General features: G+C 62.5%; 2 protein-coding genes across 4 annotated transcripts; both read right to left on the bottom strand.

Annotated features, from left to right (window-relative positions):
- Positions 1–414: 414 nt before the first annotated feature.
- Positions 415–4,183, bottom strand: CCDC106 (coiled-coil domain containing 106). 3 transcript variants are annotated; one of them, XM_060176345.1, is made up of 5 exons: positions 4,043–4,183; positions 3,377–3,654; positions 3,119–3,295; positions 2,464–2,664; positions 415–778 (listed from the first exon to the last, which is right to left on the bottom strand). In XM_060176345.1, the coding sequence occupies exons 2-5, from the start codon at positions 3,609–3,611 to the stop codon at positions 462–464; spliced, it is 930 nt and encodes a 309-aa protein (XP_060032328.1). In that variant the 5' UTR covers positions 3,612–3,654; positions 4,043–4,183; the 3' UTR covers positions 415–461. The 3 variants fall into 3 exon arrangements, with proteins under 3 accessions (XP_060032328.1, XP_060032333.1, XP_060032338.1); XM_060176350.1 differs by having other exon boundaries at positions 3,377–3,734; positions 4,043–4,182; XM_060176355.1 differs by having other exon boundaries at positions 3,377–3,629; positions 4,043–4,175.
- Positions 4,184–7,416: 3,233 nt separating this feature from the next.
- On the bottom strand, positions 7,417–9,242 carry LOC103124498 (zinc finger protein 580). The gene is made up of 2 exons (XM_060176387.1): positions 9,071–9,242; positions 7,417–7,974 (listed from the first exon to the last, which is right to left on the bottom strand). The coding sequence occupies exon 2, from the start codon at positions 7,960–7,962 to the stop codon at positions 7,450–7,452; it is 513 nt and encodes a 170-aa protein (XP_060032370.1). The 5' UTR covers positions 7,963–7,974; positions 9,071–9,242; the 3' UTR covers positions 7,417–7,449.
- Between the last annotated feature and the right edge of the window lie 12,194 nt (positions 9,243–21,436).

Below are 21,436 nucleotides of genomic sequence, written 5' to 3'. Positions count from 1 at the left end.
GGCTCTCCCAACGCGCATGCGCGGAATTCTCCCCCGGCTCTCCCCAACGCGCGTGCGCGAGATTCCCCCCCCCCCCCCCCCCCCCGCGGCTCTCCCCAACGCGCGTGCGCGGGCTTCCCCCCCTTCCCTCCTAAGGCGCCGAGCCCAGGACGGTTAAACGAGGCTGACCTGGCCGCGTTGCCCGGGCAACCGAGTAGACGCGCCCTGCGCGCAGGCGCAGTAAGCGCAGCAGGCTGCAGGCCACCCGCGAGCGCCCGAGCCGCTCGCATGGCCGCCACCTGGCGGGGACCCCCCTTCGCAAGCGTGGGTCTGGGGCCCCGCCGCCTTCGCGGGTGGGACGTCCGCCCCTCTGGGGAGCCCTGCCCCCGGCCGGGAAGCGGGACGCGGCCGCGCGCGCTTAGACACCGGGCGGGCGATTGCAAAGGGCGGCGCCTCTTTAATGCGGGGCTCGGTGCGGCGGGTCACCGCTTGAAGCGGTAGGTGATGGGCAGCAGCAGCTTGCTCTTCTTGAGCGCCTGCACCTTCTTGAGCGTCTCGTCGTCCAGCGCCAGGAAGCAGCGGCGCGAGTACTCGAGCAGCCGCTCCTTGGTGGGGTCGAACTCGCCCACCTCCGCCAGCTTCTCGGGGGCCACGATGAGCAGCTCGGCGATGGGCGTGGTGAGCGCCACGGTGTTGCGGTCCACGCGGTGGTGCTCGAAGGCCCGCGACATGCTCTTGAGCTTCTGGAAGGTGCCCAGGATCTTCTTGTAGCGGCACAGGACCCCGTCGGCGTCCTTCACTGCGGGGCGGGGACACGGTGGTGGGTTCGAGGCCGGGGCAGAGGGGCCCCCAGCTCCAAGCCCCACAGGCAGAAGGAAGAATGTGGGGTGCAAAAGACGGGGACACGGGGCAGAGATGGAACACAGGGAAGAGAGACCGGGACACAGGTCAGAGATATGGGGCAGAGACGGGGACACGGGGCAGAGATGGGGACACGGGGCAGAGATATGGGGCAGAGACACGGGGCAGAGACGAGAGACGGGGACACGGGGCAGAGAGATGGGACACGGGGCAGAGACGGGGAAACAGGGCAGAGAGACCGGGACACGGGGCAGAGACGGGGACACGGGGCAGAGAGACCGGGACACGGGGCAGAGATGGGAGACAGGGACACGGGGCAGAGAGACGGGGACACGGGGCAGAGACACGGGGACACGGGGCAGAGATGGGAGACGGGGACACGGGGCAGAGAGACAGGGACATGGGCCAGAGACCGGGACACGGGGCAGAGAGACCGGGACACGGGGCAGAGAGACGGGGACACGGGGCAGAGACACGGGGACACGGGGCAGAGAGACGGGGACACGGGGCAGAGATGGAACACAGGGAAGAGAGACCGGGACACAGGTCAGAGATATGGGGCAGAGATGGGGACACGGGGCAGAGATATGGGGCAGAGACACGGGGCAGAGACGAGAGACGGGGACACGGGGCAGAGACGGGGAAACAGGGCAGAGAGACCGGGACACGGGGCAGAGAGACCGGGACACGGGGCAGAGATGGGAGACAGGGACACGGGGCAGAGAGACGGGGACACGGGGCAGAGACACGGGGACACGGGGCAGAGATGGGAGACGGGGACACGGGGCAGAGAGACAGGGACATGGGCCAGAGACCGGGACACGGGGCAGAGAGACCGGGACACGGGGCAGAGAGACGGGGACACGGGGCAGAGACACGGGGACACGGGGCAGAGAGACGGGGACACGGGGCAGAGAGATGGGACACGGGGCAGAGACGGGGAAACGGGGCAGAGAGACCGGGACACGGGGCAGAGATGGGAGACAGGGACACGGGGCAGAGACCGGGACACGGGGCAGAGACACGGGGACACGGGGCAGAGACACGGGGACACGGGGCAGAGATGGGAGACGGGGACACGGGGCAGAGAGACAGGGACATGGGCCAGAGACCGGGACACGGGGCAGAGAGACGGGGACACGGGGCAGAGACACGGGGACACGGGGCAGAGAGACAGGGACACGGGGCAGAGACACGGGGATACAGGGCAGGGAGACCGGGACACGGGGCAGAGAGACGGGATACAGGGCAGAGAGATGGGGGCAGAGACACGGGGACATGGGGGCAGAGAGAGGAGGACACAGCAGAGAGACAGGTATGTGGCAGAAAGATGGGGACATGGGGCAGAGAGACGGGGAGAGGGACAGGAGGCAGAGGGATGGGGCAGAGAGGCAGACATGGGGGGGACAGAGAGACGTGGGACACAGGAACACGGTGCAGAGAGACAGGTGGGCTCAAGATGGGGAGCAAGCAGAGAATGGTCCAGGAGGGCCCACGCTGGGACAGATCGCCGAAAGGGAACCTGGGAGCAGTGTGGAGAGCAAGGATGAGAAACGCGACTGGGGGCCAAGGGAAGTGAAGGGGTGCTGTAGGCGCTGGGGTCCCACAGCTGCCCCTGCTCACCCCGCTGTCTCTCCCGGGCCTTGGGCTTCCCAAAGCGCCGCCCGGCGCCCTTTTGCCGCTGCCGCTTCCTCTCGCCAGCGCTGCCCTCCGAGGACGCGGCGCTCACCGAGGACGCCGCCGACTCTGGATCCGAGGCCTCTGGCCCGCCCCGGCCATCCGCCTCCACTCGCCGAGGCCCAGGCTTCCCGCGGCAGTGGTCCTCTGGGGGAGGGGGGGGCACACTTCTATGACAGCAACCCCGAGGGGGAGCCCCTCTCCCGGCCTAGGAACTGACCCTGCCCGGGGCTGCAGCCACGCAGGCTGCTCCCACTCCTCCAGCGTGTAGGGGTGCCCTGTGGCATCCAGGGTTGGGGCCCCCACTGAGCAGCCAGGACCTCGGGTGGGAGGGACTGTTGGAGCCACCAGAGCGAAGGGTTCCCCCAATATGTGTGTTGAGGGTCCCTGCCGGACCTTCGGGTCCAATCTGCAGAGGCCTGTGGGCTCGGGAGGGGAGCGGCTGGGGAGAGTCTCCAGATCAGGGCAGCAGCCCCTTGTGGGGAGGGGGCCTGCTGGGTGCCGACAGCTGAACTTGGGGTGGGGGAGCCAGAGGGCGCCAGACTGCCACCCGGAGTGGGAAGCAGAGCAGAGTTGGGTGTCAGGGCGGCCGGGCCCTCACCTGCCTCCGGGCGGGCGGAGGAGATGAACTTGTCCAGCTGACAGCGCAGGAAGTCACGCTCTTCCTCCAGGTCCTCGATGCGCTTCTGCAGCCACGAGTTCCTCTCCAAGGCCATGTGCAGCTGGGCCCTGACGCCGTCCATCAGGGGCACGGTGGGGGACGCGGCCCCCGGGGGCTCTGGAGACGGGCGAGGGGGGAGGCCTGTCAGGCCCGGCGCCCAGCCGGCCGGTGTCCTGGGCGCCCCCACCCCTGGCTCACCCTCGAAGTTTCCTCGAGAGGGGCTCAGGCTGTAGAAGAGGTGAGGGTCCAGGTGAGGCGCCTCGTCGAAAGGAATGGACAGCTCCAGGGCCTCATCATCCTTCTTCACTGGGGAGCAGGGGTGCAGGCTCACCCCGGGGCCCTGCCCCCGCCCACACCCGCCCCACGCACCGGGACCCCGGAGGGCCAGGCCGCCAGCCTCCTCAATTGTCCTCCGGCCGGTGCGGTCACTCATGGCGTGGCTCCTGGAGACCTAGACAGACAGACGGCGCCCACAGCTGGGGGGCATCCCGAGACCTGGGAATCTGCTCTCCCAGTCGCCTGGACTTCTCCAAAGTAGGGACCTGGCCTCCAAGTTCTGATGACGGAAGAGGGGTGCCCCGAGGGGGTGGGCCCGCAACGCCCACTCCGCCAGGAACGAGCTGAAGGAAGCCACCCCCAACTCCTCGGCCTAGAGTGGGGGTGCACCCGGTCCCCCGCCCCTCCACGCGTGGGCGCGCAGGACCCCTCCTCGCCGCGGGGCCGGCGCGTGCGCAGTGCGGGAAAGGTCACGCGTGACGATGCGCCCCCACCCCCTCCCTTTGTCCGGCGGGCAGGAGGGGCCACGGGGCGCCCCGCGGCCGCCCCCCCCCCATCCCGCGGACGGCCTGGGCCCCGCTCACCCACCCGCGTGCGGATGCGGCCCGGGGACGGCGCTGGCGGCGCCCATGCCCGGCGCCCGGGAGCGTCTGCAGAGGAGTGGGCGGCCTCGCCGGGGAGGGGCGGGGGGCGGCCAGGGACCCCCAGCACCCAGTCCTGCTCGCCGCCTCCCGGGACCCCGGTAGCAGGCCGGGCCCACCGTCTGCGTCGCAAGCCGGCGCCGCACTTGCGCGATGGCCCCTTGCTGCACTCCCCGCCCTCCGCGCGGAGCCCGGGCAGGGAGCATCGCGCAATTCCGGCTCCGGAGGACGCCCCCTCCCGCGAAGGGGGTCGCCCGGCCCTGAAGCAGCTGGGGGCGTGGAAAAGCGGGAAGAAGGCCCTTGAACCGGCCCCGGGGCCTGTCCGATCGGCCCCCGCCCCACATGGACACACAGCAAGCCGACCGACCCCCCCGCCCCCATGTTTCAGGAACCAGCAGAGTGGTCCCTGTCGGGAGATAGTGGCCAGGGACCCCCGGAGCTGGGTCTGCTCACACACCTGTAATGGGGTGGGGGCACAGAGATAGTGGCCAGGGACCCCCGGAGCTGGGTCTGCTCACACACCTGTAATGGAGTGGGGGCACAGAGATAGTGGCCAGGGACCCCCGGAGCTGGGTCTGCTCACACACCTGTAGTGGGGTGGGGGGCGCAGAGATAGTGGCCAGGGACCCCCGGAGCTGGGTCTGCTCACACACCTGTAATGGAGTGGGGGCACAGAGATAGTGGCCAGGGACCTCCGGAGTTGGGTCTGCTCACCCACCTGTAATGGGGTGGGGGGCGCAGAGATAGTGGCCAGGGACCCCCGGAGCTGGGTCTGCTCACACACCTGTAATGGGGTGGGGGGCGCAGAGATAGTGGCCAGGGACCCCCGGAGCTGGGTCTGCTCACACACCTGTAATGGAGTGGGGGCACAGAGATAGTGGCCAGGGACCTCCGGAGTTGGGTCTGCTCACACACCTGTAATGGGGTGGGGGGCACAGAGATAGTGGCCAGGGACCCCCGGAGCTGGGTCTGCTCACACACCTGTAATGGGGTGGGGGCACAGAGATAGTGGCCAGGGACCCCCGGAGCTGGGTCTGCTCACACACCTGTAATGGGGTGGGGGCACAGAGATAGTGGCCAGGGACCCCCGGAGCTGGGTCTGCTCACACACCTGTAGTGGGGTGAGGGGCGCAGAGATAGTGGCCAGGGACCCCCTGAGCTGGGTCTGCTCACACACCTGTAGTGGGGTGGGGGGCGCAGGGATAGTGGCCAGGGACCCCCAGAGCTGGGTCTGCTCACACACCTGTAGTGGGGTGGGGGGCGCAGGGATAGTGGCCAGGGACCCCCGGAGCTGGGTCTGCTCACACACCTGTAATGGGGTGGGGGGCACAGAGATAGTGGCAAGGGACCCCCGGAGCTGGGTCTGCTCACCCACCTGTAATGGGGTGGGGGGCACAGAGATAGTGGCCAGGGACCCCTGGAGCTGGGTCTGCTCACACACCTGTAATGGGGTGGGGGGCACAGAGATAGTGGCCAGGGACCCCCGGAGCTGGGTCTGCTCACACACCTGTAATGGGGTGGGGGCACAGAGATAGTGGCCAGGGACCCCCGGAGCTGGGTCTGCTCACACACCTGTAATGGGGTGGGGGGCACAGGGATAGTGGCCAGGGACCCCCGGAGCTGGGTCTGCTCACACACCTGTAATGGGGTGGGGGCACAGAGATAGTGGCCAGGGACCCCCGGAGCTGGGTCTGCTCACACACCTGTAGTGGGGTGGGGGGCACAGGGATAGTGGCCAGGGACCCCCGGAGCTGGGTCTGCTCACACACCTGTAATGGGGTGGGGGGCACAGGGATAGTGGCCAGGGACCCCCGGAGCTGGGTCCGCTCACACACCTGTAGTGGGGTGGGGGGCGCAGGGCCTGCTCTCAGCTCCAACGCGGAAAGCCCTCCCCTCTCCAGAGCCCACACGGCAGGTCTCTCCCACCCCCAGTCCCCTTCACCGCCCAAGGGGCAGCATAGAAAGCAGTGCCTGAGACAGGCACCGAGAAGGCGGCGGAGACTCGGCCGCCCGGCCCTGGCCCTTGACGGAGGAGCATGCATGCCCTCCCCCAGCCGCTGCACCGCCGTCGCCCGTCCTCCAGCGGGTGGGCTGGGGGGCACCTGCCTGGGTGGGCGGCTCGCGTCAAGGGTGCTTGCGCTAAGTACAGGGTTGCAACCGGCGGTTTCGCGTCTCATGAGAGCAGAGCGGGCCTGGCCGCCACAGAAGGCGCATTTGCTGAGGTTCACCGCCAGCGGTGGCAGGCAAGCGGGGAGCTGCGGGCCACTGCCCACCCCAACATCGGACCTAGAGGCTGCGGGCGAACAGCGTGGTTTTATTGGGATGGGATGGGATGGGATGGACTCAGACCCTGGCTGAGGGAGGGGCAGGTCCCTGAGCTTCCCCCAACGTCCGCCCGGGCGCCCCCAGCCCTCCAGCGTGGGAAGAGGCGGCGGGCGGCCCGGGGGCCCCCAAGGCGGCGGCTTCTCCCCGCGGGGACCGGGGCGCCCCCTGGCGGCGGGTCCGGGGTGCTTCCAGCGCGAGCGCTTCTGTAGCGAGTGGCGGTGCGTGGCGCGCCAGGTGGAGGCCCGCCCGAAGGCCTTGCCGCAGGTGTCGCAGGCGAGGGCTTCACCCCCGAGAGGGGGCCGCCGCAGATGGGAGCGGCACTCGAGGGCGCGCGGGCACACGGCGCCGCGGCAGCTCTTGCTCTGCGCGGACGTCCCGTCGGGGCCCGGCGCCCACGGCCGCGCCTCGCCCACCAGCACCGTGTACGGGACGCCCAGCGGGTCGATGAGCAGGTGCCACGCTGGCGGGGACGGGCAGGGCGCAGGGGGCGCCGCCTCCATGGGCAGGGGCGAGGGCAGCGCGGGGGCGGGAACCGGGGAGGGGGGGGACGCTCAGCCCGAGTTCACGGCCCGTCCCGGGACTGCCTCCGGGACCCCTTGGGGCTCCGCAGCCTGCCCCCCCCCGCCTGACACGGGTCCCCCGGGACGCAGGGCCCCCCACCCCGTGCACCCCGGGGACGCCCCCTACGCCCACCCCCGGCACCTCCCGGAGGCCCGTCTCCCCGCCCCCCTGCAGCCCCCACCCAGTACCCGGTGCTGCAGCGTCTGGAGTCCGGCCGGCTCCCCGGCTCCCCTCTTGGCAGCGGGACCAGGAGACCCCCGCCCCGGGTGTCGTGTCGCCGGGCAGGCGTCCGCGGGGAGGGGCGGCCGAGCCTGGGAAATGGCTCCGGCCAGAAACACGCTTCGCGACTTAGGATCCCAGGTGCGGGAGGGGGTCCGGCCCGCCCCCACCCCCCACCCCCGCCAACCCCCAACAGACGGAGCGGGAGCCGCGGGCGCCGAGCGGAATGTTTATTGGGGTTCGGGGCGCCTAGTGCAGGCGCACGTGCTGCGCCAGCTCCGCCGCGTCCTGGAAGCGGCGCGGGCACAGCGGGCAGGTGTGCGGCGGGCGCGCGCGGTGCGTGGCGCGGTGGCGGGACAGGTGGCTGGAGCGCTTGAAGGCCTTGCCGCAGGCGCCGCACGTGAAGGGCTTGAGGTCCGAGTGCGACACGCGGTGGCTCTGCAGGCGCAGCGGGCTGGCGAAGGCGCGCGCGCACTCGGGGCAGCTGAAGCCCTTGCGGGGCCCGGGCTCCCCGGGGGCGGCCTCGTGGGGCGCGGGCGCGCGCGGCTCCTCCTCCAGCGGCGCCGTGTAGGTGTAGGGCACCCCGTTGGCGTCGATGAGCAGGTGGCGGCCCAGCCGCGGGGGGCGCGGACCCGCCGCCGCCGCCGGAGCGGACGCGGCGCCCTCGGCCTTGGGGAAAGGGGGCGCCTTGGGGGGCGGCGGGTCCATGGCCTCCGGGGAGGAGGACCGGGGGTGCGGTGGCCGCGGCGGCAGCAGCAGCATCTGGAGCGACAGCTGCGGGCGGGGGAGAGGCTCAGGACGCCCGCGCCTGCTGGGGCGCCCCCGGCCGGCCCCGCCGCACCGACCTGCCGCCCCGACGGCTCGGAGCCCCGGCCCCGCCCCGACAGCCAGGCTCCCCGCCACCCCACCGCCCCCGCTCTCAGCCGGCGCGGGCCCCGAGCTCCCTCTAAGCAGGTCGCCGGCCGCGGGGGCGCCGCAGAGTCTTGCGAAGAGCCCTGCCTGCAGCCACCCTCCCGGCCGCACCGTTACTTCGCAGTCGGCCCGTTAGGCGCGCAGGGCGCCACCCCCGGAGGATGCAGCCCGTCCGTGCGGCTCCCACCGCCCGTGCGCGGCCCTGCCCCACACCCCTGCAGCACCCGCTGCACGGCCCTGCCCCACCCCAGACCCCCCTGCACGGCCCTGCCCCACACCCCGTGCAGCTCCCCCCCTGCACGGCCCTGCCCCACACCCCGTGCAGCTCCCCCCCTGCACGGCCCTGCCCCACACCCCGTGCAGCTCCCCCCCCTGCACCGCCCTGCCCCACACCCCGTGCAGCTCCCCCCCCTGCACCGCCCTGCCCCACACCCCGTGCAGCCCGCCCTGCCCCACACCCCCTGCAGCCCCCCCTGCACCGCCCTGCCCCACACCCCGTGCAGCTCCCCCCCTGCACGGCCCTGCCCCACACCCCGTGCAGCTCCCCCCCTGCACGGCCCTGCCCCACACCCCGTGCAGCTCCCCCCCCTGCACCGCCCTGCCCCACACCCCCTGCAGCCCCCCCTGCACCGCCCTGCCCCACACCCCGTGCAGCCCGCCCTGCCCCACACCCCCTGCAGCCCCCCCTGCACCGCCCTGCCCCACACCCCGTGCAGCTCCCCCCCTGCACCGCCCTGCCCCACACCCCCTGCAGCCACCCCCCTGCACCGCCCTGCCCCACACCCCGTGTATCCGCCCCCCGTGCAGCGCTGCCCCCCCCCCGCGTGCCCCTTCGCCCCCCTCCCGTGCACGGCTCTGCGCCCCCCGCCCCCATCCTGCAAAGCACCGGGTGTCCCCGCGGGCGCGTCCCGCCCGGGCCGAGCCCCGCCCCGTCGCCGCCCCTCCCCCGGGCCCGTACCCGGAGCAGCGGCCTCTGGGTCCGGAGGAGCGGCCCGCGGTCCCGGGCGGCCCGGGCTTTCTCTCGCGAGAGCCGGCGCGGGGCCGAGACTTCCGGGCGCTCCGGGCCGGCGGCGCCGGGGACGCGGGGGGCGCGGGGCGGGGGGCGGGGGGCGGCGGCGTCCCCGGGAAAGCGCGCCGGCCGGAAACGCGCGCGCGACCAACGTTCCGCCGGGAGGGCGCGGCCGGCGGGGCGCGGGGCGCGGGTCCTCGCACACGGCCTGAACCGCAGCACCCCGCACCCCGCGCGGTGCATTGCGCGGGCCGCTGCCCTGACGCCGGGAAGCCGCGCCTGAAGGGCTTTCTGTGGCTTCTGCAGCAGGCGCCCCGGCCCGAGGCCCTGCGGCCCCGGGTTCAGTCCCCGCGCCGCCACAAGCCGGAGCTGGGGTTCCCGCGCGCGCACCTTTCGGTCTGTGTCTTCCTCACGACAAGTAGAAGGACGGGCGGGGCTAGGGAGCACGGCGGCTATGCAGACGCTCGCACGCCTGAGGCTCCCAGACCCCAGGTTCGGTCCCCTGCACCACCATGAGCCACGGCTGAGCAGTCTCCGGTAAATAAATAAAATTGACACGCCACACACAAGTCTTTCTTTAAAAAAATAAAAAAAAACACAAACTTTTTTTTTCGTTTATTCCCTTTTGTTGCCCTTGTTTTTATTGTTACAGTTATTGTTGGAGAGGACAGAGAGAAATAGAAAGGGGAAGACAGAGAGGGGGAGAGACAGACAGACACCTGCAGACCTGCTTCACCGCCTGGGAAGCGACTCCCCTGCAGGTGGGGAGCTGGGGCTCGAACCGGGATTCTTACGCCGGTCCCTGCGCTTTGCGCCACGTGCGCTTAACCCGCTGCGCTACCGCCCGGCTCCCAGACAGGCCCTTTCTGACTATTACTTTACTGTGTAAAGGGCCTGGGTTCAAGCCCACAGGGGAGAAGCTTTGTGAAAAGTGAAGCAGGTCCGCAGGTGTCTCTCTCTACCTTCCTTCCCCTCTGAATCTCTGTTCTGTCAAATAAAAGAAATAACAAACTGGGGAGCCGGGCCGTAGCGCAATGGGTTAAGTGCACGTGGAGCAAAGCTCAAGCTCTTGCATGAGGATCCCAGTTCGAGCCCCCGGCTCCCCACCTGCAGGGGAGTCACTTCACCGGCGGTGAAGCAGGTCTGCAGGTGTCTGTCTTTCTCTCCCCCTCTCTGTCTTCCCCTCCTCTCTCCATTTCTCTCTGTCCTGTCCAACAACAATAACTACAACAAGAAAACAACTAGGGCAACAAAAGGGAATAAATAAATATTTTTTTTAAAAAGTTACAAACTGAGCAGTGCACTAGTTCCTCTCCGCGCAAGGACCTGGGTTCGAGCCTCCCCCCACTCTCCACCCTTTGTCCGCATCTTCAGTACTGCAGGTGTCTCTCCCTGTCTCCCCTCTCCTCTCAATTTCTATCCTATCAAATGTAAGAAAAATAAAGCATCTTAAATGTACAATAAAAGTCTTTATTTTAAAAAAGAAGAAGAAATAACAAAAGAATGGTCACCCGGAGCAGTGCAGGTGTGAAGTCTCAGTTATAACCCTAGTGGCAATAAAAAAATAAAAGTAAACGTGGGTGGAGACGGTAAAGGAGGGGAGGGAAGGGGGGGGAAGTTCAGGGAGTCAACCCCAGTTGAACACACACATTACAGTGAACAAGGATCTGGGTTCCCCTGGTCCCCACTGAAAAGGGGAAGCTTCAAAAATGTTGCACCTCGCTGTAAAAAATGGTGACTTCACCGTTTTCAGCCGATCTTGGATGGACCTTGAAAAAATCATGTTGAGTGAAATAAGTCAGAAACAGAAGGATGAATATGGGATGATCTCACTCTCAGGCCGTAGTTGAAAAACAAGATTAGAAAAGAAAACACAAGTCGAACCTAAAATGGAATTGGAGTATTACACCAAAGTAAAAGACTCTGGGGTGGGTGGGTGGGTGGGGAGAATACAGGTCCATGAAAAATGACGAATGAAATAGTGGGGGTTGTATTGCTAAATGGGAATCTGGGGAATGTTATGCATGTAAAAAAACAAAAAAAGGAAGAAGAAGTAGAAACGCAAAGCAGAAATTGACTGAGTTTGGAGTATGGCACCAAAGTAAGAAAGCAGAAGTATACTAGAGTTTGCAGTGAGTACCTCCCTAATACTTCCTCTCCACTTTTCCAAGCTTTGGGTCCATGATTGCTCAACAATTTGTTTGGCTTTGTATGTTAACTCTCTTTTCAGTCACCAGGTTCCAGGTGTCATCAGGATGCCAGCCAGACTTCCCTGGATTGAAGACCCCACCAATGTGTCCTGGAGCTCAGCTTCCCCAGAGACCCATCCTACTAGGGAAAGAGAGAGGCAGACTGGGAGTGTGGACCGACCAGTCAACGCCCATGTTCAGCGAGGAAGCAATTACAGAAGCCAGACCTTCTACCTTCTGCAACCCTCAATGACCCTGGGTCCATGCTCCCAGAGGGATAGAGAATGGGAAAGCTATCGGGGGAGGGGGTGGGATATGGAGATTGGGCGGTGGGAATTGTGTGGAGTTGTACCCCTCCTACCCTATGGTTTTGTTAATTAATAAAAAAAAAAAAAAAAAAAAAAGAACTGTTTTAAAACTAAAAAAAAAAAAAAAAAAAAAAAAGAAATTTGAAAGAGGAGACCTCAATGCAGGAGCCTTACCACAGTCCATGCCAGGATTTGAGTGGTATGAATTCTCTCTTCATTGTAAATGTTAGGCACAACAGAAAGTAGTACCAGCAATTAAAAATAATAGGTCTCTCTCCAAGATGTCCAGAACAAACCTTCCGAAGACCCATTCATCATGTGGATCCTTTCTAGCTAAGGTCAATTTTGAGCTGAGTGCAGAACTAAGTACTCCTTATGTACCTAGAAGAATGACGATTAAAAAGTATTGTGCAGAATTGGGGTTTTCCCATAAATAACCTTCCTACCAGAGAAACATACATACATAGTACATGGCAGGACAAGCAAAAAAAAAAAAAAAAAAAAAAATGTTGCACCTCTCTCTGTTGTATGCTTTACATTGGGTTCTAGTTCTCCCCCACGGAGAGAATTGCATCAGTCCAGTTAATTTCGCGGCCCGCTTGGCCCCGCCCCTAGGGACCCTGCCAGAGTTCCAGAGTGACAGAGTTGGAGGGTTCCTGAGTTCCAGAGAAAGAGGGAGAGTGCTTGTGCCGCCGCAAAGAGACAGCCGAGTTCTGTTTGGTGATTAGTTTGTCTTAGTTTGTGAATCGTTGTTCCTGAATAAAGAAATACAGCTTCCCTGCCCAGCCGTTGTCTCCGCGTCTCTGTTACCCGCCCGTGAAGCTAGCCCGCCCGGCAAGAGCCTCCGAATTTTAACAACATCTCTCTCTCTCTCTCTCCATATAAATATATATATATGCCTTCCCTTTCAGTTTCTCTCTGTCCAAGAAATGAAATAAATTTTGAAAGATAGTCTGCTTAAAAAAAAAAAAAAGGGAGTCGGGCGGTAGCGCAACAGGTTAAGCGCAGGTGGCGCAAAGCTCAAGGACCAGCATAGGGATCCCGGTTTGAGCCCCCGGATCCCCAAAGCAAGGGAGTCGCTCCACAGGTGGTGAAGCAGGTCTGTAGGTGTCTGTCTTTCGCTCCCCCTCTCTGTCTTCCCCTCCTCTCTCCATTTCTCTCTGTCCTATCCAATAACAATAAACAACAAGGGCAACAAAAGGGGGAAAAAATGGCCTCCAAGAGCAGTGGATTCATGGTGCAGGCACCAAGCCCCAGCAATAACCCTGGAGGAAAAAAAAATCAATAGCGTTTCTGGAGCTGGCACTGTGGATAAAGCACTGAACTCTTGAGCTTGAGGTCCTGAGTTCAATCTCTGGCAGCACATGTGCCAGAGTGGTGTCTGGTTCTTTCTCATTAAAAAAAAAAAAAAAAAAAAAAAAAAAAACTCCAGCCCTCCTCAAGCCAACGGCCAGGGAACTATCTCAGCATATGGAGTGCAGGGGCGGCAGGCCTGAGGCTCCAGGTTCCCTCAGCAGGACTGTAGCGGAGCTCCGGCTTTCTGTCCTGCTGAGGGGAATGACGTGGCACTGCAGTGCGGTGTAGCGTCTTCTGCGTGTACCCGTCCCTCCCATCCCTGTGGGTCCCACAGCTGGCGAGGGGCTCTGTGCTGGCAGGGTGCCATCATGGGTCCTGCACAGGGACCCATCCGTAGGGCGGGTGACTCAGTACTGCCTGAGTGCTTAGACATCTGCCCAAGAAATGAAGCTTGGGAGAGTCGGGGGGTTAAGCGCAGGTGGCATGAAGCGCAAGGGCCGGCATAAGGATCCTGGTTTGAGCCCCCGGCTCCCCACCTGCAGGGGGGTCGCTTCACAGGCGGAAAAGCAGGTCTGCTGGTGTCTGTCTTTCTCTCCCCCTCTCTGTCTTCCCCTCTTCTCTCCATTTCTCTCTGTCCTATCCAACAACGATGACATCAATAACCACAACAATAATAACTACAATAAAAACATAGTCCCAACAAAGGGCAACAAAAGAGAATAAATAAATAAATGAAAATTAAAAAAAAAAAGAAGAAAGAAATGAAGTTTGGCCTCCACACCACCACCACCAAGAAAAAGCAAATGGGCAGAGGGCAGCGGGAAGACACTTCACAAACAGTGAAGCAGGTGTCTTTCCTCCTCCTCTCCCTCTCAATTTCTCTGTCCTATCAAATAATAGAGAAGAAAAAAAATAAGTGGTTGCAGGACCTGTCAATTAGTAGTGTCAGCACCAAGCTTTAACATAACCCTGGTGGAAAGAGGGAGGAAGGGAGGGAGGGCGGAGGAAAAGAAAGACCCTGCTTCTGCTACCGGGGCTTGCAGACAGCCGCACCTCCACACAGGCTCGCAGCCTCCTGTGTGCTCCGTTGCTGTGCCCGTCCTCACCCCAAATTCCCTCCTGGCTCCTCAGGCACCCCAGGCCTTCGTGAAGGCCGCCTCCGCTCTGCTCTCCGCAGGCCCCTGGCTGCAGCGACCACTGCCCCGCTCTGCCCTTTGCAGAGTCTCCCAGCTCCTGCTAACGTGCGGTGCAGGTCTTTCGGCTCTGGGGTGCTCAGGGACTCCACAGTGAGCTCCCCCACCCTGGGGTGGGTGGGGGGTGTGGAGGGAAAGCCGTCTGACAGGAACTAAGTGCCCTGGTCTGAAGGAGCCCCTAGCCCTGGGCCTCGGCACCTCGGAACCTGCCCCCTGCAGCCAGAGCGCCCCCTTGGCCTCGTGGTGGCGACAAAGACCACAGGATGGCATGTCAGTGCCACCCGCACCACAGCGGCAGGGCCTCTGGCACAGGCCGGGCCGGGATGCCTGTGGGGCTCACCCTTGGCCCAGCTTCTGCAGAAAGGGAACCAGGGCAGGGCAGCCGGTGGCACGTGCGGAGGCAGGACAGGCAGGAAGCCACAGCCCAGTCCCTCAGCGCCCAGGAGAGCCAGGAGACCCTGGGGCGGGGCAGGTGCCCGGCCAGGACAAATGTCCACTTTGCATGCTGGCAGCCTGGGCTCCACCCCAGAACCCACCACTACGGAGGACTTGGTGCTGGGTGTGTGTGTGTGTGTGTGTGTGTGTGTGTGTGTGTGTGTGTGCCGCCAGTGTGTCTGCTGTCAGCCTGTTCAGTTCTGTGCTGCAGAAATTGAACCTGGAACCTCAAAGCCTCAGGCAGTCTTTCTTTCTTTCTTTCTTTTTCTTTCTTTCTTTCTTTTTTTTTTGCATAACCATTATGCTGTTTCCCCAGCTCAGCTCCAAATTCCTTTCCTTTATTCTCTTGTAGCTCTGGGGCTTGAGGCTTGGTGCTTGCAGAGCAAATCTAGCACTCCTGCAGCTGGCAGTCTTTTTCCCCCCTTATCAAGTAAAAATTGCAACAAAAAAGGAAGAATGGCTGGCAGGAGTAGCTGATTCACCACGAGGACTCTGAGCCCCAGTCACAGCCATGTGGCAGTAAGTAAACAAACGAGTGGGCATCTATGCCTGCTACTTGCCTCTTACTGTGTTACTTGTTTAATACCAGAGTACTGCTCAGCTCTGCTTGAGGCTGGTCTGGAGGACTGAGCCAGAGACAGTGCCATTATGCTATCTACCCCAACCTTATTTTTCCTTTGTAAAATAATTTTTTTTTTTCCTTAGGGACTGGGGGCCTTGAACTCGAGTCCTTGTGCTTTTTAACATGCATGCTCAACCAGGTGAACCACCACCTGGCCTGTAACTACAACACATTGTAAAATAATTTTAAAGTTTATTTAATTTGCTAGGACAGAGAGACACTGAGAAAGAGAAGGGAGATAGAGAGGGACAGAGAGACAGAGACACCAGAAGTATTACTTCATGATTGTGAAGTTTCCCCCTGCAGATAGGAGCCAGGGACTCAAACCCAGGTCTTTGCTCAAGCTAACATGTGCTCTTAACCAGGTGTGCACCACCACCCAGCTCCTGCCACTTCCATTTGGGAGGGGGGGTCGGGCAGTAGCACAGCAGGTTAAGTGCACACGGCACGAAGTGCAAAGACCAGTGTAAGGATCCCAGTTCGAGCCCCCAGCTCCCCACCTGCAGGGGAGTCACTTCACAGGCAGTGAAGCAGGTCTGCAGGTGTCTGTCTTTCTCTCCCCCTCTCTGTCTTCCTCTCCTCTCCCCATTTCTCTGTCATATCCAACAACAATGACATCAATAACAATCATAATAATAACCACAACAACGATAAAGCAATAAGGGCAACAAAAGGGAGGGGAAATAGCCTCCCGGAGCAGTGGGTTCCAGAACAGGCACCGAGCCCCAGCAATGACCCCGGAGGCAAGAAGAAAAAAGATAGCATCCTGGTTCTGCAAAGCATCTCATGCCTGATGCTCCAAAGTCTCAAGTTCAATCCCCAGCACCACCATCAGCCAGACTGAGGAAGGCTCTGGTAAAAAAATTAAATAAACAAGAGGCCAGGCAGTGGCGCAGCTGGCGGAGCGCACACATTACAGTGCACAAGGACCCAGGTTCAAGCCCCTGATCCCCACCTGCAGGGGGGACGCTTCACAAGAGGTGAAGCAGGTGTACAGGTGTCTCTCTGTCTCTCTCTCCCTCTCCCTTCTCGATTTCTGTCTCTATCTAATAATAAACAATATTAGATAATAAACAAGTTAGAACTGGGACAGAATTTGAGGACAAAGAGACCAGCAGCTACAGTACACGGCTGGTAAACCTCACGCTTCAGGCACAAGTCCCTTTTTTTTTCCATGAGAAAGATAGGGGGGTCGGGCGGTGGCGCAGTGGGTTAAGCACACGTGGCGCAAAGCACAAGGACCAAAGTAAGGATCCCGGTTCGAGCCCCCGGCTCCCCACCTGCAGGGGAGTCACTTCACAAGCGGTGAAGCAGGTCTGCAGGTGTCTGTCTTTCTCTCCTCCTCTCTGTCTTCCCCTCCTCTCTCCATTTCTCTCTGGGGATTGAACACAGGACCTCCTGCTTGAGAGTCCAGTGCTTCACCCACCGCACCACCTCCCGGACCACAAAGGAAGTTCTCCCTTCCTTCCTTCCTTCCTTCCTTTTTTTTCAGAGCACTGCTTATTGTGGGGGGTGGGTGATTGAACCTGGGACTTCGGAGTCTCAGGAGTGAGAACCCGTTTGCATAACCACTATGCTACCTCCGCCACCCGTTCCAGGCTCAATTCCCAGCAAAGCAGGTCCCTGGTGCTGCTCTGGCTCTCTCTCTCTCTATCTATCATTTATGAATGCGTATCTCATAGGAAATGATCTATCTGGAGTCAGGTGGTGGCGCATCCGGTCAAGTGCACTTAGTACTAAGCACAAGGACAGGAGCAAGAACCCAGCCTCCAGGCCCTGGCTCCCCACCTGGAAGGGGTTCGCTTCACAGTCGATGGAGCACACCTGCCTCCCCCCCCCCACGACCGGAGGCAAAAAAACAAAAAAAGGAAATAAATACATGGGGGGGGGGGGAGTCATTGGCAGGCCAGGGAAATAGCCTAACAGTTCTGCAAAAAGATTTTCCTGCCTGAGGGAAATCCACGGTCCCAGGTTCAATCCCGGGCACCAGCATCAGCCTGCGCTGCGCAGACCTCCGGAGAATGCCCAAAAAGAAGACAGAGACAATCTGAGAAGCCGCTCCAGACACTTCTGCCTCGAGTCTTGGAGGATGAGGGCCGGCCACCAGTCAGTGTGATTCCGGCAGAGTGAACAGGCGCTGGAAGCCGGGACAGTCCTGAGCCGGCAGGCATGTGCGCGGAGCCAGGGCCAGGCCAGCCCAGCTAAGGGAATCCATCCTGAAGGAACGCCCGGGTCACACCAGGAAGGTCGCTCTGAGCAGGGCACCGCCGAGCACTAGTACCCACAGGTGTGTCCGCGAACTTTCGGGCAGGAAGCATAATGGTTATGCAGCAGACTTTTTTTTTAATTTTCCCTTTTGTTGCCCTTGTTATCTTTTTATTGTTGTTGTAGTTACTATTGTTGTTGTTATTGATGGCGTCGTTGTTGGGTAGGACAGAGAGAAATGGAGAGAGGAGGGGGAGACAGAGAGGGGGAGAGAAAGACAGACACCTGCAGACCTGCTTCACCGCCTGTGAAGCGACTCCCCTTGCAGGTGGGGAGCCGGGGGCTCGAACCGGGATCCTCACGCCGGTCCCTGCGCTTCGTGCCACCTGCGCTTAACCTGCTGCGCTACCGCCCGGCCCCCTGCAGCAGACTTTTTATCCCCCCCCCGCCCCCCAGCAAAGCTTTGCACAGTGCTGGTTTATGGTGCTGCCGGGCGAGGTCGGGTGATGGATGGAGTGGGGTGAAGCTTGAGCTCGAGGCCTCAGACCCGGGGCTTCCCGGCATCTCCCGCAAGACTTTCATCCTGAGGCTCCGAGTTCGCGGCCCAGATTCAACCCAGCCACCAGCCTAAGCCCGAGCTGAGCAGCGGGAAGGGGACGCGAGGTTTCGGGTTTGTCTGCTGCCCTGGGCACGACCACAGCCCGGGGGTGACGGGGGCGGCAGTGGCGCACCCGGTTAGGAGCTCACATGGCGGTGCACTAGGACGCGGGTTCGAGCCGCTGGTCCCCACCTGCAGGGGGGAAGCTTCACGAGTGGTGAAGCAGGGCTGCGGGTGTCTCTCTCCTCCTCCCCTCTCACCTTTTCTCTGCCTCTAACCAATATTAAATAAATAAAAATTTGAAAACAAACAAATGATCCAGGCAGTGGTGCATCTGGTTAAGAGCTCACATGCGGGGTCCGGCGGTGGCGCCGCGGGTTAAGCGCAGGTGGCGCAAAGCACAAGGACCGGCCTGAGGATCCCGGTTCGAGCCCCCGGCTCCCCACCTGCAAGGGAGTCGCTTCACAAGCGGTGAAGCAGGTCTGCAGGTGTCTGTCTTTCTCTCCCTCTCTCTGTCTTCCCCTCCTCTCTCCATTTCTCTCTGCCCCATCCAGCAATGACGACATCAATAATAACCACGACAAGGCTACAACAACAAGGGCAACAAAAGGGGGAAAATGGCCTCCAGGAGCAGTGGATTCATGGTGCAGGCACTGAGCCCCAGCAATGACCCGGGAGGCAAAAAAAAAAAAAAAAAAAAAAAAGCTCAAGGTCCAGGGTTCGAGCCACTGGTCCCCACCTGCAGGGGGGAAGCTTCACGGGTGGTGAAGCAGGGCTGCAGGTGTCTCTGGGTCTCTCTCCCTCTGTATCCCCCTCCCTCTCAATTTCTCTCTAACAATAAATGGAGGAGGAAGGAGAAAGGAAAAAGCAAGAAAGGGAAGGGGAGGGGAGAATCAGCGCAGGGCTGGCGGCGCCACGGCCGCAAAGCCCCGCCCCCTCCCCTCCGCCGCCCAGAGCGCAGGCGCGACTCCACCCCTGAGCGCCCCTCCCTCCAGGCGGCCGGCCCCTCCCCACCTGCGGCACTAGTTCTCGCGGGACCCTCGTGGGACCAGGCGCGCGCGCCGCGCTGCACTGCGCCTGCGCGTACGGCGCCCGGCCACCCCGGCGGCGCGTCGGGGTTCCACTCGGCCCCTCTAGCGCCCGCATCTCGGTGGTCGCCCCGCCTTCTCGCTTCCGCCCGTCTACGCGCGGGCTCCCTCTCGCTCCCCCGCCGGCCCCTCTACCCAGCGGCCGCCTCTCTGTGGCGTCGCCTCGCACAGACACCCCCAGCCCGCCGGGCCTCCGGGTGGGAGCGCGTGGCCTGCGGAGAAAGGTTCCGCCGGGCGGGCGGGCGGGCGGGCGGGCCGGGGGGAAGCCCAGATCCTGACACACGAAGGAGGACGCGGCATCGCGCTGCTGCGGAGAGGCTCACGCCTCAAGCCCCAGGTTCAAGCCCCCACACCACCATCAGCCGGAGCTGAGCAGGGCGCTGGGGAAAAAAATAAATCAAAGAAAGATGAGCCGGGCGGTGGCGCACAGCGCAGGGACCGGCGTAAGGGTCCGGGTTCGAGCCCCGGCTCCCCACCTGCAGGGGAGTCGCTTCCCAGGCGGTGAAGCAGGTCTGCAGGTGTCTGTCTGTCTCTCCCCCTCTCTCTGTCTTCCCCTCCTCTCTCCATTTCTCTCTGTCCTCTCCAACAACAACGACGTCAATAACAACAATAATAATAACCACAACAATAAAACCACAAGGGCAGCGAAAGGGAACATAGATTTAAGAAACTTTAAAGACATTAAAAGAAGGAAAACATAAAATAAATAAAAGATAAACAAAATGAGAATAGAAGGACTTCAAAACTGGGGGGGGGGGGAGGAGAGGAGATGCATGAATGACAGTGGCAGGAAGCCAGTGCTAGGACTCGCTCAAAACTGGTCCGGGAAGAACCAGGTGGCACCCAGACCCGGGTCTGTCTGTCTGTCGTCCGTCTGCAGAGAGGCGAGGGAAGGCTCCTGCAGGGGTCGCCGTGCAGGTCACGGGGCAGCCTGGGACAGACAGCACTGAGGTCAGGCTAACCCGACAGACGACGGGACAGACCACCGCGATGACAGCCGGCAGGCAGCCTGGAGGCGGTGCGGTGCGGTGCGGTGCAGAGAGCGCCAGACAGAGCAGCGCGGCGTGGTCTCTCCTCTTGCCTTCACTAACAAATGTGTATATATATATATATTTTAGGTTCTCAGTGAAGTGGCACAGCAGGTAATGAATGCACCAGCCTGCAACTAAATCAAAGCCCCAAATTAGACGCCAGCGTTTTGCTACAGACCTCCCCCTCCCTCTCCCCTTCTCCGTCTCCGCCTTCCCATCTCTGGGACACCTTGAAAACCTCTTTGGTCCCGTCCAGGCAGTGGTGCATCAGAGAGAGCGCGCATGTTAAAATGCACAGGGGCACCCCTCCCAGCCCCTGATCCCCACCTGAGAGGTGAAGCGGGGCTGCAGGGGTCCCTCTCCCTCTCCCTCTCCCTCTGCCTCTGCCTCTCCCTCTCCCTCTCCCTCTCCCTCTCCCTCTCCCTCTCCCTCTCCCTCTGCCTCTCCCTCTCCCTCTCCCTCTCCCTCTCCCTCTCCCTCTCCCTCTCCCTCTCCCTCTGCCTCTGCCTCTCCCTCTCCCTCTCCCTCTCCCTCTCCCTCTCCCTCTCCCTCTCCCTCTCCCTCTCCCTCTGCCTCTGCCTCTGCCTCTCCCTCTCCCTCACCCTCTCCCTCTCCCTCTGCCTCTGCCTCTCCCTCTCCCTCTCCCTCTCCCTCTCCCTCTCCCTCTCCCTCTGCCTCTGCCTCTCCCTCTCCCTCTCCCTCTCCCTCTGCCTCTGCCTCTCCCTCTCCCTCTCCCTCTCCCTCTCCCTCTACCTCTCCCTCTGCCTCTGCCTCTCCCTCTCCCTCTCCCTCTGCCTCTGCCTCTCCCTCTCCCTCTCCCTCTCCCTCTCCCTCTGCCTCTCCCTCTCCCTCTCCCTCTCCCTCTCCCTCTCCCTCTGCCTCTGCCTCTCCCTCTCCCTCTCCCTCTGCCTCTGCCTCTGCCTCTCCCTCTCCCTCTCCCTCTGCCTCTGCCTCTGCCTCTCCCTCTCCCTCTCCCTCTCCCTCTCCCTCTGCCTCTGCCTCTCCCTCTCCCTCTCCCTCTCCCTCTGCCTCTGCCTCTCCCTCTGCCTCTCCCTCTCCCTCTCCCTCTGCCTCTGCCTCTCCCTCTGCCTCTCCCTCTCCCTCTCCCTCTGCCTCTGCCTCTCCCTCTCCCTCTCCCTCTGCCTCTCCCTCTCCCTCTGCCTCTCCCTCTCCCTCTGCCTCTCCCTCTCCCTCTGCCTCTCCCTCTCCCTCTCCCTCTGCCTCTCCCTCTCCCTCTCCCTCTGCCTCTCCCTCTCCCTCTCCCTCTCCCTCTCCCTCTCCCTCTCCCTCTGCCTCTCCCTCTCCCTCTCCCTCTCCCTCTCCCTCTCCCTCTCCCTCTCCCTCTGCCTC

This window comes from Erinaceus europaeus, chromosome 2, assembly GCF_950295315.1.
Source record: "Erinaceus europaeus chromosome 2, mEriEur2.1, whole genome shotgun sequence".
NCBI lineage: Eukaryota > Metazoa > Chordata > Mammalia > Eulipotyphla > Erinaceidae > Erinaceus > Erinaceus europaeus.
This window is presented reverse-complemented; position numbering and strand designations above follow the sequence as displayed.